Below are 16,864 nucleotides of genomic sequence, written 5' to 3'. Positions count from 1 at the left end.
TCGCGGATTGGGGGAGCCGGTGGCACGTGATTTTCCGCCGGCGCGAGCCGCTCGAAATGGGCAGGGCTTGCATGAGCTGCAGACGGGGGGGGGGGGGCAGAAAGCGGCGCTTCGCTCAACTACCTGTTCCCGGATGTTGAGCCGTAAGGGGAGCTTGGTACCGTTAACGGAATGCGAATCCAGAACTTTCCTGGAACGCTACACTTCGGAACGCGGGGGGGGGGGGGAGCCGATGACATGTCCGAATGCTCCCTGTAAAGACGATGCGGGGGGAGGCGGAATTATGCGGACCAGCATTCTGTCCCTCATGCCCCGTTTTCCTTAGGGAAGCGTAGGGGGGGGAAGCCCTCCCTCGGTCTTGCGGTCCGTTGCAATGGGGCCGGCCCCACCCGCGAAGCAAAGTGAGGCGGCTCCTCCCAGGCAGGAGAGGCAGCGGGTCCGGCCTCCAAGGAATGCCTTGACCGCTTCTGTGCTACAGGGCGCTCCTTGGAGGCTGGATCTGTCGCCGCCCCAACAGCTCCCCCCCAATCAGGCCGCCACTTGTTCTTTATGTAGACCGTTCACCCATTATTATTATCATTATCATTATCATTCTTATTATCATCAACACTATGATTATTATAATCATTCTTTACTATTATATTTATTTATTTATTTATATTTAATTTGTATACCGCCTTTCATCCCAGGACACTTCACAACAGAATCATGCAAAACGAGAAGACAAAGTGCCATGCAAAACCAATCACTCTCACCCACCAAAACACATTTCAGTAGCCATAGAATGTGAATCAGCCCAAGCCAGACTTACCTGGTTATTCCCGTTGTAGATCTGGAAGGTTGCCCATGAGGAGATGCACAAGCAGATCCTCACTCTTGCCCTAAAACAGGTCGGCAAGGTTTACCTTGCCTGGGCCGGTTCGCTCTAGCGGAGATGGGCCAGAATGTGCGTGCGCGCAATTTCCGGCGTCTGCACAGATGCAATTTCCGGCATCTGCGCATGTGCAGACACGATTTTCAGCGCTGTGGAAGTGAGTCGCTGTGCTGCACTGGTTTAGTGCAGCGCATGGGGACTCGCCGAGCGGGTGGGTTGGTTCAGGGGCGGCTTGTGGGCCAGTTAAACGACCCCCATGGGCTGCTTGTGGCCCATGGGCCTTAGGTTGCCTACCCCTGCCCTAAAAAGACATATCTTTTCTGTCTCAAAGCAGTGTTTGGAGAGTGCCATTTGAAGCAAAGACATGTCTGAGGAGGGTGATCAGCCTTCTCAATTGTTGCTGCTTCTTTTTAACTGCAGCATCAAATCATGCAGCCTGTTTTATTCCTACCGAGTCCTCGGGTTCCAAAACAACTCCAGATGTTTTGCAGCATGCCTGCTGGTGCAAATCTCAACACGGTAATGAATTATCCCACCCCCATGCCTCTGCCCGTACTTCATCGTGTTGCAGTTCCAAATCCAGAACAAGAAATTTTAATGGTCATGTCATTCAGTCTTAACTGTAATGCCACACAGAACCCCCCTTTGTGTTGAGCCAGAATAAAGGTAAGTAACAGTTGCTGGAAGAGGCCACCCTCCCCTCTCTCGGTGGTTCATGCATATGTATGGGTGTTTGCATGCATGTGCACGGTTGCAAGGGGTGTGGTGTTATAGTGTGTGTGTGTGCATGTAGCATATGCATCTCTGTACCTTTGGTTGTGGGGTTTTGTGTGGTTGCAGGGATGGGTGTGTGGTTGCAGGATGGGTGGTCGACACAACAATTTCTCACATTCTCCAGAGGATGGCAATCCCTGGTTTCATCACTGTACAGTACTGTCATATTCCACAACTAAAGGAATAAGCAGTGTACATTTGTTGTTGTTTAGTTGTTTAGTCGTGTCCAACTCTTCTTGAATCCATGGACCAGAGCACAACAGGCACTTCTGTCTTCCACTGCCTCCTGCAGTTTGGTCAAACTCATGCTGGTAGCTTCGAGAACACTGTCCAGCCATCTCGTCCTCTGTCATCCCCTTCTCCTTGTGCCCTCCATCTTTCCCAACATCAGGGTCTTTTCCAGGGAGTCTTCTCTTCTCATGAGGTGGCCAAAGTATTGGAGCCTCAGCTTCAGGATCTGTTCTTCCTGTGAGCATTCAGGGCTGATTTCCTTAAGAATGGATACGTTTGATCTTCTTGCAGTCCACGGGACTCTCAAGAGTCTCCTCCAGCACCATAATTCAAAAGCATCAATTCTTCGGCGATCAGCCTTCTTTATGGTCCAGCTTTCACTTCCATACATCACTACTGGGAAAACCATAGCTTTAACTATACGGACCTTTGTCGGCAAGGTGATGTCTCTGCTTTTTAAGATGCTGTCTAGGTTTGTCATCACTTTTCTCCCAAGAAGCAGGAGTCTTTTAATTTTGTGACTTCTGTCACCATCTGCAGTGATCATGGAGCCCAAGAAAGTAAAATCTCACTGCTTCCATTTCTTCCCCTTCATGGATCACTGCCTTGTCGTGGCAAAGGGGCTTGAATAACTCGGAGAAGCTATGAGCTATGCCGTGCAGGGCCACCCAAGACGGACAGATCATAGTGGAGAGTTTTGACCAAATGTGATCCACCTGGAGCAGGAACCGGCAAGCCATTCCAGTATCCCTGCCAAGAAAACTCCATGGACAAAGACAACAGGCATATAAAAGCATTCTACATAGCAACCACTAGATGGCTCCCTCTGCAAACGTCGACATACTGGCAAAATTCTACTTTCAAAATTTAAACTGCATGCATAGCTTATGATTATGCTTTATTTTACTGAAGTTTTGACAAGCAACTGTATTTAGCAGATAACTGTTTATTGTGGTTACTAGTGCCCCTCATGTATGTGTTTTTAAAGCATTCACACAACAGTTGTTGGCATCAAAATATCTGCCCTTATTTTCTTCCCACTTAATCCAGATTCACCCTTTACTCAGATAATTTTTCCATCATGTTGCCATATATCTGGATTTTCCCTGACATTTTGCCATTTCGGCAAAATACTGCCAATGCCATTTTTACACCCAAAAACCAGGACATGTCAGGAATTTTCCTGACATATGGCAAGCCTAGTTTTGGCTATACTGTACACAATTTTGGCTTCATGAGCTATTCCCAGAATGTCAGTTGAGAGTCACCTGTGCAACAAATCTGAGCAATGATCAAAACACAAAAACTGAAAGACAGGACGTAGCAAGAACTTAAAATCCAGGAAAAAAACAATCACCAGGATTGTGATTGTGGCTAAAATGACTGAGGAAATAGTTAAGATCTTTGCCTGACACTGAAAGGACAACAATATAGATATCAGCAGGATCTCCCTTGGGGAAATACTGTATTCTGATGTTAGGGCCCCACCACTGAAAAGGCTCTCTCCTTTATCTTTTTCTATCTTTTACAAAGGAATGCTTTTTAGCACACTAGCAAGAAGCCATTACCTGGCTGTGATTTGCCCTACTTTATTCTACTTACTAGCCTAGAGCTGTAAAGCTAGCTGTTATGTAGGATCCACAATATTATGTCACAGTGTATTTTCAGCCCTAACAGAAGTGTTCCTATTCACTGTTTCCAGCCAACCTGAAAAAGGAATCTAGAACCTACAAGAGGGGGAAAGTTTCAGAAGAGGGGAAAGGAAAAATTACACTTTCCCCCCCTTGCAACCTCCTGAAACCTTCCCCCACTGTGCTATAAATTCAAATTCTGTATTTCTTTCGTCTGTCCTCCATTTGTCCAGTTTTCCTCAATTCACCATTTTTGTTATAATGAGTGGAAACCTGCTTTTTTATGTTGATATAAATGTCTGGTTGTTAGTTCAAAAGGGGAAATTAGTTTTCCTTCATTTACACATAGTTGTTGTTTCCTAGAAGTCTGTCTTTTTTTTTTGACTACTAGGAAAAAAGAAGAAAGAAATATTCAAAAAGTGAAATAAACTAGATTTTTATTTAATATTTTACTCCTGCCTTTCTGTCAGCTGCAATAACACAGTGAGAAACAACCAGTAAGTCACATGAGTAAAGCCAGACAGAAACAACTGCTGTACCTATTACTGCCGTGTGTGAGAGAGGCTGGAAAGACTTCAACATGTCCAAAAATTATTATAATAACAAAAGAACAAGCTATGAAACCAGAACTGTAGTTTTAAAAACTCTACCTTCCTTGTACAAAGGAATATTTTTCTTCAGAATACATGTTGTGTAATTTATTCCTTCATTAATTGCAATATTAATGGCAAAACCTCAACTTCCTGATAAAAAAAATTCAGTAGTCCCATAATAATTCAATGGACAGTTTTTCACTGTGATGCAATAACAACTACCCCTCCATTCCGCTGAATGGTTTGTCTAGAAATTGCTCAATTTTACATAACTATTCTCCTTTTAAAAGTGCATATGTGAAATAAATTATACTAGGGAATGCAGCTGTCAAATATTTATTTAGCATTTTAGTTCTTGAAAATCTCTTGCCAATCAGATAAAATTCGTTTTCAATTCTTTTCCCCTGACATCATACTCCTAGTGTGCAAATTCTAGACACAGAAGTAACAAATATGTTGGTGTTGGCTTGTTGTGAAAATACGCAGGAATTTTAATATACATTTTAATGTATTCCAAAAGTCAGATTAACCATGGCTTAGTTTTTCCCCTGACAGAAAGTACTTGGTGTATTATGCTGTTTATAATTCAAGCTAAGTCTGAATGTTGGCTAAACTCAAGAGCTTTGAATAATAATAGGGGCAAGGAATGAGATCCAGCAAGTGGGCCAATATTTATTTTGAATGAATGCAATACTGTAGATCATTTATATAAAAAATCTCTCATGAGGTGTTATGTAATGAAGATTTAAAGGTAAAGGTACCCCTGCCCGTACGGGCCAGTCTTGACAGACTCTAGGGTTGTGCGCCCATCTCACTCAAGAGGCCGGGGGCCAGCGCTGTCCAGAGACACTTCCGGGTCACGTGGCCAGCGTAACGAAGCTGCTCTGGCGAGCCAGAGCCGCACACGGAAACGCCGTTTACCTTCCCGCTAGTAAGCGGTCCCTATTTATCTACTTGCCCCTGGGGGTGCTTTCGAACTGCTAGGTTGGCAGGCGCTGGGACCGAGCAACGGGAGCGCACCCCGCCACGGGGATTCGAACCTCTGACCTGTCATTCGGCAAGCCCTAGGCGCTGAGGCTTTTACCCACAGCGCCACCCGCGTCCCCAATGAAGATTTGCCATTCTGCAAAAGAGCCCTGTCTTCAGAGAAAGAAGAACCTGCCTGAGATACCAGCCATAGTTCACTGGTGGTCCCAGCATGGCCAAAACCAAGACCATCTTTTACCTGCCCTAATTGACAGATACTACAATCAGTGGCTTTTGGTATCAGCCTAATAAAAAAAATGTTTCCAAAGATCTTTCTACACCTCAAAGTGAGCAGTTGTGTTCTGTCTCGGATCTCAGATACAGGTCCAGAGAAAGACCAGTTCACACTGCCCTTTGCATTACTCTCAGTATACACAAGTAGAGTGGTACCTCGGGTTAAGTACTTAATTCGTTCTGGAGGTCCGTTCTTAACCTGCAACTGTTCTTAACCTGGAGCACCACTTTAGCGAGTGGGGCCTCCTGCTGCCGCTGCACCACCGGCGTGCGATTTCTGTTCTCATCCTGAAACAAAGTTCTTAACCCGAGGTAATATTTCTGGGTTAGCGGAGTCTGTAACCTGAAGTGTATGTAACCTGAAGCGTATGTAACCCAAGGTACCACTGTAGGACCTTTGTCTCTAAGAAACGCTGCAGGAACACCCTGAACAGAAGATTATGAACACAACTGCTTCACATCACTGTGTTATTGGACCAGAACTGTCAGTTTCAAGACCAGCCACTTTACAGGCTAATGGCTGAGCTATTAAGTGCTCAACTACCCCATCCTGTGTCAATATACCTGGGAGCGAGAGCCACCAAATACAACTGGGATTACTTCCAATGAAAACTACACAGGATTGAGATGCAAGTCTGCAGTCTTGGAGTAAGAACAATGGTGCTGTTAATGTCCACGTTGCTATGCCATCATTTCCTCTATTTCACATCTGGTTGGGACTTGTTCTAAATGGGTTTGCGTTTGAGCTTTAGAAACCCGAAGCACATGTGATAAGACAAAAGTTAGAACGAATACAACATTTTATATGCATAATTGAAATAAACAGGGAGTGAGCTTTCTGATAACATGCTGTGGTACACAGGAAAAACAAAATGGAAGTGGCGGACAATATATAGGAGCAATTAGAAACTTGTTTAAATATGAAAACTAGTGTTCATATTATCCCATTGGCTGCAATCCTATACATGGGGTTAATCCCATTGAACTCAATGGAACCTATTTGTGGGTAGACTTAGTTCATTAGTTTCACAGTGGAATCCTATCCGGCAGAAAAAGTTTCATACTAGGATACTAGTTCCAAAATGTAATCTTTTATTAGGATATGCAGGTATTTTTTATAGCATATAAAAGAAAATAAACGTCAAGGAGCTGGTTTCATAGTAAATTAAAAGTTTTTGGTGTTGGCAATATTGAAAAGTATTCTTCAAAGCTCACACACACTTTACAATTTCTTTTTTAAAAAAACATTTTAAATATGTCTAGCTTTTGGTGAGGCCTTCCAGACAGTCTTTGCTTTATTTTCTTGGGACTAGCCAGTGGTCCTTCACTGAAGTGTGACTTTTTACTGATGACATTGCATTGCTGTGATTTATATGAGGTCATGATCTGTCCCATGATGCGCTAGACCTTACATAACAGTTATCAGAACGCCATCCTGCCGCAGCGTCGATAGGACCACAACACAACCACCAATGTTTGCCATGCCACCCACAAACAGCACATATGCCCTTTTTTATTATACCTTTTTTTTAAAAAAAGCCAGTTCCCCAGATTTTCTGGTAGCTCTGCGTGTTATGGCTTTTCATTTAATTGGGTGAAAACACTGCATAAATAAAATAAAAAGTTCCCTGCAGCTACCAGACTGTTCTGGCTGCCAGACATTTTAAAAAAGCTTGCCTGCATCTCCTTGCTATAGGTTCATAATTCAGATCCGATAAACAAAGACACCTTTCATTCCCCCCCCCAACTCTGTCCTCTAACTTCAGAGGCAGGGGGGATGTGGAGGAGAAGATTAGAAGCTTCGGTAGAACTGCAAACAATTTCATATCCCAGTGTACGGTAGGTGCATAATAAATTCGTACAATAAATGTACAGTGTGAGGAGAGTTTTCACCTGGGCTCCATATTCCTTAGGACTGGGGTAAGGTGACTTCACCCTCCTTGAACCCTTGATGTATTTTAAATTAATAAAGCAAGAGAGCATACTTAACACTTCTTAAAAGTTGAGACATAACTAAAATTTGTCAGAGGATCCGGAGCGTGCATTCTTGCTTAAGAACTGAAGAAGTGCCTTGATAGAGCAAGTCAAGGTTGACCCACTTCCGTAATCTGTGCAAATTTCCCAGAAAACAGCAGGAAAGCCAGCAAGTTGTTGCAGTAAAGGTAAAGGTAAAGGTACCCCTGACCATTAGGTCCAATTGCGGATGACTCGGGTTGCGGCACTCATCTCACTTTACTGGCCGAGGGAGCCAGCGTTTGTCCACAGACAGCTTCTGGGTCATGTGGCCAGCATGACTAAGCCGCTTCTGGCAAACCAGAGCAGCGCACAGAAACGCCATTTACCTTCCCGCTGGAGTGGTACCTATTTATCTACTTGCATTTTGACATGCTTTCGAACTGCTAGGTGGACAGGAGCTGGGACTGAACAACAGGAGCTCACCCCGTCGCGGGGATTCGAACCGCCAACCTTCTGATCAGCAAGCCCTAGGCTCTGTGGTTTAGACCACAGCGCCACCCGCGCCCCAAGTTGTTGCAGGGCTCTAGGTAAATGTTTCACTGTCTTTGGCTATTGCAATTCCATTTACATTAGATTTACTGATCAGAAATACAACCACTTGCTCATCAAGACCAGTAGCCGACTTCTGTGAAAGTGGATCTAGATATCATTTTTTCCCCCCTGAATACCAGAGCAGGGAAACACCCCTAAAATGTAATAATTGAAGTGCAGTTGTGTATTGTGGTCAATCACACATATTTTGCTTGATACTTCTATGCACATAATCCCAAAATATTTGGCAAAGTATTTCATTTCAAGTTGTGTTTGGTGCATGTTGGTTGAGCAATGTGGGGATGCTGTCAGTGTAAACTGTTAATCAAGCATTCTGAAATGATCAGTCAGAAACTATGAATAAGTGTCTCAATTTGCAATCAGTATGTGTCCAATATGTATTTTATACATAGTAAGGACGGTGAAATCCACCTGTTCTTAATTCTAAGCCACTTGGAGCAGGCTGTAGTTCAGCACTAAAGGAACAACAGTCTGTACATGCTCAGAAGTACCTTTATCTAACCTTACTTCACATCTGTCCTATAATGTATGATCATTTACTGATGTGAGATCAATGAGGACCTGAAAGAATCCATTTCTATGCTAGGACCTACATTACTGAATGCCTTTTCCAAGGAGATCGATCAAGAGACATTCCTCTGTGAAAAGATGAAAGCTAATATTTTCTTTGGGGCTGCTTTTCCCTTAAGAGATCATTTTGGGTTCAGATATAACACCGCTGTGGGGGGAAATGCAACCCAAAGAGGTGAACGTCCCAAGATGCTGAAAAGTAGGTTTGTGATCATCATTAGAGAGCAAACTCTGGTTTGTACAAACCATAGTTTGCTGGGGTTAGACAAAACAGAAAAAAACTATGGTTTGTTGAAGCTGGTCTGTGGGAAAACTCATCAATATATAGTATTTTCTAGGAAACTACAGGTTAAATACTGTTGTGCACCACACTGATGTCTGGGACGTGCAAGATTCCAGAGGTTCCGTTCCATGGTTTGGATTCCTCAGAATGAGGAACAGCAACGACTGTGGTGTCTTTATGATATATGGCTTATTTGCACATATATCATACCTGATGATGGAGGGGCTCACAGCACTAACATCCCCAGAAGTTCTTCCTTCTCCCTTAGCTATATATATCCTTGGATTCAAGCAGAAATCAAGCATGTCTCTCCCTCTCAGGCTTCTGCCTTCAGCCTCCTTCTGGCTCCACTCTCTCACACAACTCTGCTCTGGCTTTCGTCCTTCTAACTACTAGCTAGCTGGGGGGGGGGGGAGTTGCCATCTGGCACAGAGCCACTTCCTTTGTTACCTTAACAGCCCATACTTAGGGGCCATTAATTCACCAAGAAGCTATTCCAACAATTGAATCCTTGCTGGATCCAAGAATTAGAAGGCATATGGCCTAACCCACAACCCCCCAAAACTCACAACGATACAGATGTTGGCTAACCAGCTGCGGAAGAGCGCTATATGCAGAATAAATGGGACTGTGTACACAGCCTTAAAGCCAAGGATGCTGAACTTTCTCCATATTTGGGTGTCTATCAAAGGAATCAACACTTGAATAGTCTGGGATTCGCAAGGAGGTGCTCTGTATATGAAGTCAGCTCCTACTTTTGGTTGTTATTCCTTTCCTTGCCCTCTCGGATTTTCTCGAAGGCTCGCGCATTCCTTGCCAACCTCACATTTCTTAGAGGGGGAAGAAAACTCTAAAGAAGCCGTGGCAAGGACGGAGGGGAATATGAAAAACATTATTTCCGAGCTCTGCTGAGTTCCAACAGAAACAGCCATTTATTTGGTCCGCGTGTTTTAACCAAAAGGATTCTGGCAGAAGGTCAGGATAGGTTTCCTTTTCATGAGGGGGGTTTTCCTTTGGGCAAAAGGCAGACACTGCAGGGAAGCAAAAAAGACAAATCTCAGAGAATGAAGATCTAGAAAAGAGACTACTAGAACTAGCAGTTGCTTCTCCTCGTCACACACCAAGTCTGGCCTGTTGGCAAATTTGTGCCCCCACCTCAACAAAACCCCTTCCCGTGGCCAGGTGTGAGAGCCACTGTGGCATAATGGTTAGTGTTAGACTAGGAGCTGGGAGACCAGGGTTCAAATCCCCACTCAAGAAAAAGGTGGTATATAAAGGTAAGTAAGTATGTAATAAATAAATAAATAAAGCTGTATATATGTACCTATGGCTATTCATAGGTTCGGGGGTGATTACTTACTTCTGTACTTTTCACACGTGCATTATGTACCCTAGTGCATACCATACTTTAGTTGCCAGATGTGCACTCAAAGAGTCAACTGTAGAGTTGGAAGGGTACCCTGAGGGTCATCTAGTCCAACCCCCTCCCACGCAGAAACCTTTTTGCCCAATGTGGGATTCGAACCCACGACCCTGAGAATAAGAGTCTCGAGTGCTGCTGGCTGAGCCAGTCAGTTCTCACATGCAAGAAAGGTAGCCAGCTTCTCCCCATCTGTGTAGGGTTGCCATCTGTCCAGAATTTCCCAGATATATCCAGAATACAGTGGTACCTCAGGTAACATATGCTTCAGGTTACAGACTCCGCTAACCCAGAAATAGTGCTTCAGGTTAAGAACTTTGCTTCAGGATGACAACAGAAATCGTGCTTGGGCGACGCAGCGGCAGCAGGAAGCCCCATTAGCTAAAGTGGTGCTTCAGGTTAAGAACAGTTTCAGGTTAAGTACAGACCTCCGGAACGAATTAAGTACTTAACCTGAGGTACCACTGTAAATAAGTAAGTAGGTTGGGGTATGTTGTAACACAGAAAGAGGCCGTGACCATGGATGGACGTTTTTTTCAGCAGCTGCAACGATGGAAAGATCAGCTGGGGTCCCTATGTAAAGTAACCCCCCCCTTTTTTGACACGAATATTTCAATTCACGCGGGTGAACGGCTCATTCCGGATTAAGGCTGGGACTTTTCTCCAGCTGCTCCCTTCCTCACCCCTTCCCATCCTCCCTCTCTTTTCCCTTATATGCGTTTGATTATTATTTTTTAAATTCTCTTTAAAAAAAAAAAAATAATAATTCCCCTCTGATGTATGCAACATTTACTGACAGGGCAACGTGACTTTTCACACCGGTTCTCCATGGGCTGGAGAAAAGCTCTCTCCAAAAAAAAACAACCTCAGCGGGCAGAGCAACCCGCGCGCTCCCCCTTTCTTGCCCGGGGCAGCCTCAGGGAGATCTCCTCCTTCTGTCGCTCCATCCCCAAGGCGCTAGGATCTCGCAGCTTGGATCCCTCCACCTCCGGATCCTTCAAGCTCCGAGGGACTTCTTTGCGGGCGACCTTCCCTCCTCTCCTTGCCATGGCTCCAGCTCCTACCAGATCTCCTGCCACTTTTGGCCAGACTGTGGGATCCGCGCTCCTCTTCCTCCTCCTCCAAGTCGCCTCTGTCGAAGGGGATGGTGAGTCCTGCTCAGCCCTCGCTTGTCGCTCTCCTGCCATTCCCAGAGAGCTTAAGGGTTTGTGGATCACTGCCGGGGGGGAAGGGGGGGGGGAATCGGGAGAAAGGATCTGCGAGATTCAAATATCTCGCAGTCAACGTTGCACATCGCCAAAAGCAAAAGTCTTTCAAAGGCTAAGATCATGCAGAAGAGGGTTTTTTTAATGCACTGTTGTGAAAAGTCAATCTAAACTTTATAATGCAATTCCGCAAAAGGATTGATCCTAGATTTCGAAATGTTTCCCTGCACAGCTTTGGCTTTTGCATATTGATTTGCAAAAAGCATTTGGGATGCTGGTTTTCTTTTCTTTTTTGTTTTGGGGGGGGGGGTATTGCAGGGAAAGGGGGTGGAGACACAAATCAGTGTGTGGTACTGTTTACGCGCAATGCTTTTTGGAATAAAGAGAAGGGGGTCACATAGAAAAGCATGCACTGGATATTGAGATGCATTTATGAAAGGGTTTTTTTAAAAAACAACAACAACACAAAGTCCAAATATTAGCAGCGTATTCCTCTTTAGGCTTTGTCCTGCCAGTTTCACCTCCTGTCTCTGCTGATATACTTGGGATAAGACTGAATGGAAGAAAAGGATCCACAAAGTGAAGGTGTTGGAGCCATTCTGATGGACCGGCATAATTTCCCCTCCCTCACACTCCCCAACCCCTATTAACGGTCCAGGCATATATATATATTTTCATATTCAAACTGCCTAACGGATTTATTTGCCGGTTGCTGTGTGAGGTGAAGGGAGGGGAGGATCCCACAAAGAAAGAGCAGAGTTTTTGGGCCAGAGCATTTCACTGGGAAGGTGTGTGAATTTGAGGTTTGCTTAGGCTGAGTCCCTCAGGCAGAAATGCAAATTCTTTTCCCTCAATTCTCCTTTTAATTTGACGGAACTGCACAGGGAAATTAGAATCAGTGGCAAGGCATGTCATCTTCACGTTTGGGAATTTCATTCTGCCGCTCAAAATTGAGTGTGGGGTCTGAACTTTTGATGCCAAAGTCATCATGTCTTCCGCCCCAACTCAACCGTTTACCAATTTTTAAGATCTATTTTAAAATCTGTTTCTATTTATTTTTTATTTGTGGGTGTGGGTGTGTGACTATATAGATATAAGTAATTAGATAAGTAATTAACTAATAAGTAATTAGAAAAAAAATATCATGGTGGTGTAGATTAAAATCACCAAATTATAAAATAGGGAACAACTGACCAACGCTGAATCAAATTAATGATCTAAAAATGCTTGTTTTCAGCTGTTTAGTAGATACTGGTAGCTACTGATTAGCCCCAACTGACCAAACTTACCATTTATAGCAGAATAGTTCCTGCTTTTCTTGAATTTTGGGGTATGTTACTATACAAAGGCAGCATAATTCAGCTAGTATTCCAGAGTGATGTGCTCAAAAATTTTCTTTTTAGTTTACTGACTTTTGTGAATGATCTAGAATGGATCCTCAGAATTCTCCTTTGTGTACAAGCATCCTCCTCCTTTGAGTGGCAGTTGCAGGGTGGTTTGAGGAGTTTGGATATGATATCCCGCTTTATCACTACCCAAAGGAGTCTCAAAGCGGCTAACATTCTGCTTTCCCTTCCTCCCCCACAACAAACACTCTGTGAGGTGAGTGGGTCTGAGAGACTTCAGAGAAGTGTGACTAGCCCAAGGTCACCCAGCAGCTGCATGTGGAGGAGCGGGGAAGCGAACCCGGTTCACCAGATTACGAATCCACCGCTCTTAACCACTACACCACACTGGCTCTCGGATTCAAAGACACTGGCTGAATTGTCTTTGAGAGACAACTGATTCATGCCACTGTCAGCGAGGTGTCCGTTTATGAGCCCAGTTCAGAGGAGACATGTGACAGATAGATACGGTACAGCAGACAAAATGTCATCACAATAACCAGGCTTGCCATAGCTCAGGCAGACATCTAGTTCCTCTTCTAATCTCCTGTATCTCCACAAATTCAATAATGTAGAGCACTAGGCAGTAATTAATTTAAGAAGTCACGAAAGGGCTATGCTCGTGCGCATGCTCATAACGCCAATATATCAGCTGAGGGAGCATGAGGGTGCATTAGGGGTGTCGCTACAGCCTTTTCTCAGTTTGGTCACAGACCACCATTGGTGCAGAAAGGGGCTTGGACTAGATGACCCTGGGTGTCCCTTTCAAATCTACAATCCTAAGAGTCACTCTCTCGTAATGGAAACATTAGGTGCAGACACTCCATGACAAATTCACTCTTAAAAATGTCAGATCAAACAGCAACTATAAATTGTAATTGTGGGAAAGACCCTGAGTTTAATGTCTGAGTATGCCGTCATCCAAGTTTTACAGAATTCTTGTCGGATGGGGCAACTATAAGTTTCGAGGGGGGCAATTATAAATAGGAAAATAGCATGGTCTGAGTGTTCACCCCTCCTCCCAGTATAAACTGGGATTCCCCACAACTTTTGCTAACATAAAAATAAATAAATGGTAGGTTATTTTCTTAATGGCTCTTCCTCATCCTGTCTGGTTTGGCCTTAGAGACAAACAGGAGTGCAAATTGCTACAAGTCGCTATATCTCTAGCCCTTTCTGACCGCTTAGTAATTTGCATTTCTGATGTTTAATACATTTTCTGCATGCTATGCCCAATACATGGAAGTAAATTCCCATAGAATCTGCCAGATAGATATGCTAAGAAACAGGACCAGTTGCAATCTATCAATTTCAGTGGGGCTTTCTTGCATGTTGTCCTTATCGCGTTTATTAGGGAGTAATTTTCTGGCTGCTGTCCTTATCGCGTTTATTAGGGAGTAATTTTCATGTATGCAATGAAACACACTTAGGGGTTATCTGTTATACAAGCACTAAATAAAAGCTTCTATCTAGTTAGAATATATTTCCTTTAGGGTGCAGATTTATTTAATTCACAAAGCGTGAATGGAAAAGGTGAAAGTACATTTCTAGATTCATAAAACTTTTTGTTTTAATATGTCCTTTTATGATGCATGAATTCTTCTGTTACAACTGCAGTCTATAAGGTTGTATGCAAGAGACTAAGGACATCCTCCAAACTGAAAGGTTTTTATAAGCGTAATGTGAGGTTGTTAATAGTATCTGTAGATGGGTTCTTTAAAGACTTATTTCTTCTTTCACTTATCGTGCTATAAAGTTTTATGGTAAGCCTTGGCTGACTCGCTGGAGGTTACTACAGAGTTGTTGGGTTTAAAAAAAAAAAATGAGTGTGAAATAAAATTGTAGGGACTGTAAATTCTGTTCTCTTAGGACATTTATAGTGAAATGCCAGACTTTTGTATTTTTATGAATGGGCTTCATAGTCTTACTTCAGTGCACGGGGATTTGCTTATGTACCCAAGACAATAAACACATGTTAAGTCTTTTGAAGGTCATAAAAAGTTATTCCAATTATGTCATGACAGTCATAATTGTTCTGAGTCATATAAATTGCATATACTGGTCTGCCGGGGCAAATGGAATAATGAAACAAATGGAAATAGAACCCGACTTTGAGAATCTAGGTGTAGTAGGTGGTTGTTGTAACTGTGCCGATACCAGAGAGAAAAACATGCATATCAGTTCATGCACATCACTGTGCGCACGCACACACATTGACCCTGACAATCCATGAGGGTGTGTGAAGACATCTCTCACTGGGCTTGCCCCGTTGCCAGCCACATCCTAAGTCTAGAAAAGGCAGGCCACTAGAGATCCAGCAACTACACTGCAGTTTTAGGCACCTGAGTAGAAAAAAGGTGGTGCCTTCTTGTTTTCCCCAGTCTCCTTTCAGCTCCCTTCTAACACCTCAGAGTGGTTGGATGGTTGAAGCAGGAATCCCTGGGTGAAATGAAGCTGCATTTTAATGTTTTCATGTCACATTTTAATCTTGTTTTTAAGCTGTATTTCAACCAATTGTTTTTATACCTGGTGTCAGCCGCCCTGAGCCTGGTCTTGGCTGGGGAGGGCGGGGTATAAATAAAATTTAGTAGTAGTAGTAGTAAGTGCTACAATACTTCAGACCATCAGTCGTCTTGGGCAACTGCCTTCCCTGGCTGCAGCCTATTGTAACATTACCAGATTTTTTTGAATGAATCCAGGGACACGTTAGTTACCGTATTTTTTGCTCTATAAGACTCACTTTTTCCCTCCTAAAAAGTAAGGGGAAATGTGTGTGCGTCTTATGGAGCGAATGCAGGCTGCGCAGCTATCCCAGAAGCCAGAACAGCAAGAGGGATTGCTGCTTTCACTGCGCGGTGATCCCTCTTGCTGTTCTGGCTTCTGAGATTCAGAATATTTTTTTCTTGTTTTCCTCCTCCAAAAACTAGGTGCGTCTTGTGGTCTGGTGCGTCTTATAGAGCGAAAAATACGGTAGTTAGTTAGTTACTACACGTTCAGGACACTGATGCTGCAGCGGTGGCGGTGGCAGAGGGGCGGCCGCCACCTTGACCTCAACTGCCACGTTTCCGCTTTCTCCAAGGCTTCTATCGCCTTTCTCCATGAGTCTGGGCAGCTCCTGAGTTGTTGGTTGTTCAATGATGGTGGGGAAGCGGTGCGCAGGCATGGAAGGTGGAGAAGGAGGGCCGAGAGCGGCGGTGGTGAGGCTTGGGCAGTGCATTGCCTCCCTTCCCATCGGAGCAGCCCTAATCCCATTCCTACTTGTGTGCAAGCAGGAGGGGGGGATCCCTCACCTGGGAAGGGAGGCTTCCCATTGCCTAACTGAGATCCCTGACCCCTCCTGCTTGCACGCAAGTAGGAGTTGGGAGGCTGCTCCGATAGGCAGCATGAAGCCTCCCTTCACAGCTTAGTTGCTGGGGTCAGGGAAGGTGGAGGCATCCCGGAAGCTGCATCTTTGAGCCCCTGCACCACCATCATATGGGAACTTCCGAGTAGCTCCTGAAGCCAGCCAGAGCCAACTGCTCTGGGCTGCTGAGACTGCCGCTGCTGCGTTTCCTGGGGACATTAGATGAAATCCAGGGACATTCCGGGGATGGAATTTGTCCAGGGACTTATTCACAAATCTGGGGACTGTCCCCGGGAAACAGGGACATCTGGTAATCCTAGCCTATTGGCTCTGGCCAGATCCTCTGAAAAGGAGTAATCTGGAGTTGTTTGGAGCCCCACCTTTGCCTTTTAACATTACATTTCAATGCACCTACCCAGCTCCCTGGACTCTCTTATTTTTTAAAAAGCAAAGTTTATCTACCACTTGCTTGTGGTGTGTATGTATCAAAATACATTCTGAGGATATGCACTGTCCAGACTCTTTATACAGTGGTACTTCGGGATACGAACGGGATCCGTTCCGGAGCCCCGTTCGCATCCTGAAGTAAACGCAACCCATGTCTGCACGTGCGTGGGTCGCAATTCGCCGCCTCCACGCATACGTGTGGCGTCATTTTGAGCGTCTGCGCATGCGCGTTCCGTTACTTCCGGGTCGCTGCGGAGCGCAACCCAAAAGCGCTCAACCT

General features: G+C 44.4%; 1 protein-coding gene and 2 long non-coding RNA genes across 4 annotated transcripts in view; 2 read left to right on the top strand and 1 right to left on the bottom strand.

Moving 5' to 3' along the window:
• The first annotated feature begins 1,025 nt into the window (after positions 1-1,025).
• LOC310661232 lies at positions 1,026-3,162 on the top strand. Its single transcript, XR_014503848.1, has 2 exons — positions 1,026-1,540; positions 2,500-3,162. It is a non-coding gene; the product is annotated as an uncharacterized lncRNA (long non-coding RNA).
• Positions 3,163-8,038: 4,876 nt separating this feature from the next.
• LOC310661213 lies at positions 8,039-12,824 on the bottom strand. 2 transcript variants are annotated; one of them, XR_014503833.1, is made up of 3 exons: positions 12,699-12,824; positions 11,269-11,420; positions 8,039-9,815 (listed from the first exon to the last, which is right to left on the bottom strand). It is a non-coding gene; the product is annotated as an uncharacterized lncRNA (long non-coding RNA). The 2 variants fall into 2 exon arrangements; XR_014503834.1 differs by lacking the exon at positions 8,039-9,815 and having other exon boundaries at positions 10,979-11,420.
• SUSD5 (sushi domain containing 5) overlaps positions 10,667-16,864 on the top strand; it is a 26,973-nt gene continuing 20,775 nt past the window's right edge. Inside the window, exon 1 of the mRNA XM_083406956.1 lies at positions 10,667-11,351. Coding sequence (XP_083263082.1) covers positions 10,985-11,351 — 367 coding nt within the window. The 5' untranslated portion in view covers positions 10,667-10,984. The remainder of the gene's footprint in view (positions 11,352-16,864) is intronic.

Source organism: Podarcis tiliguerta, assembly GCF_965153285.1.
Source record: "Podarcis tiliguerta genome assembly, chromosome: 12".
NCBI lineage: Eukaryota > Metazoa > Chordata > Lepidosauria > Squamata > Lacertidae > Podarcis > Podarcis tiliguerta.
The sequence above is the reverse complement of the archived record's forward strand: the minus strand, read 5'-3'. Positions and strand labels throughout refer to the sequence as shown.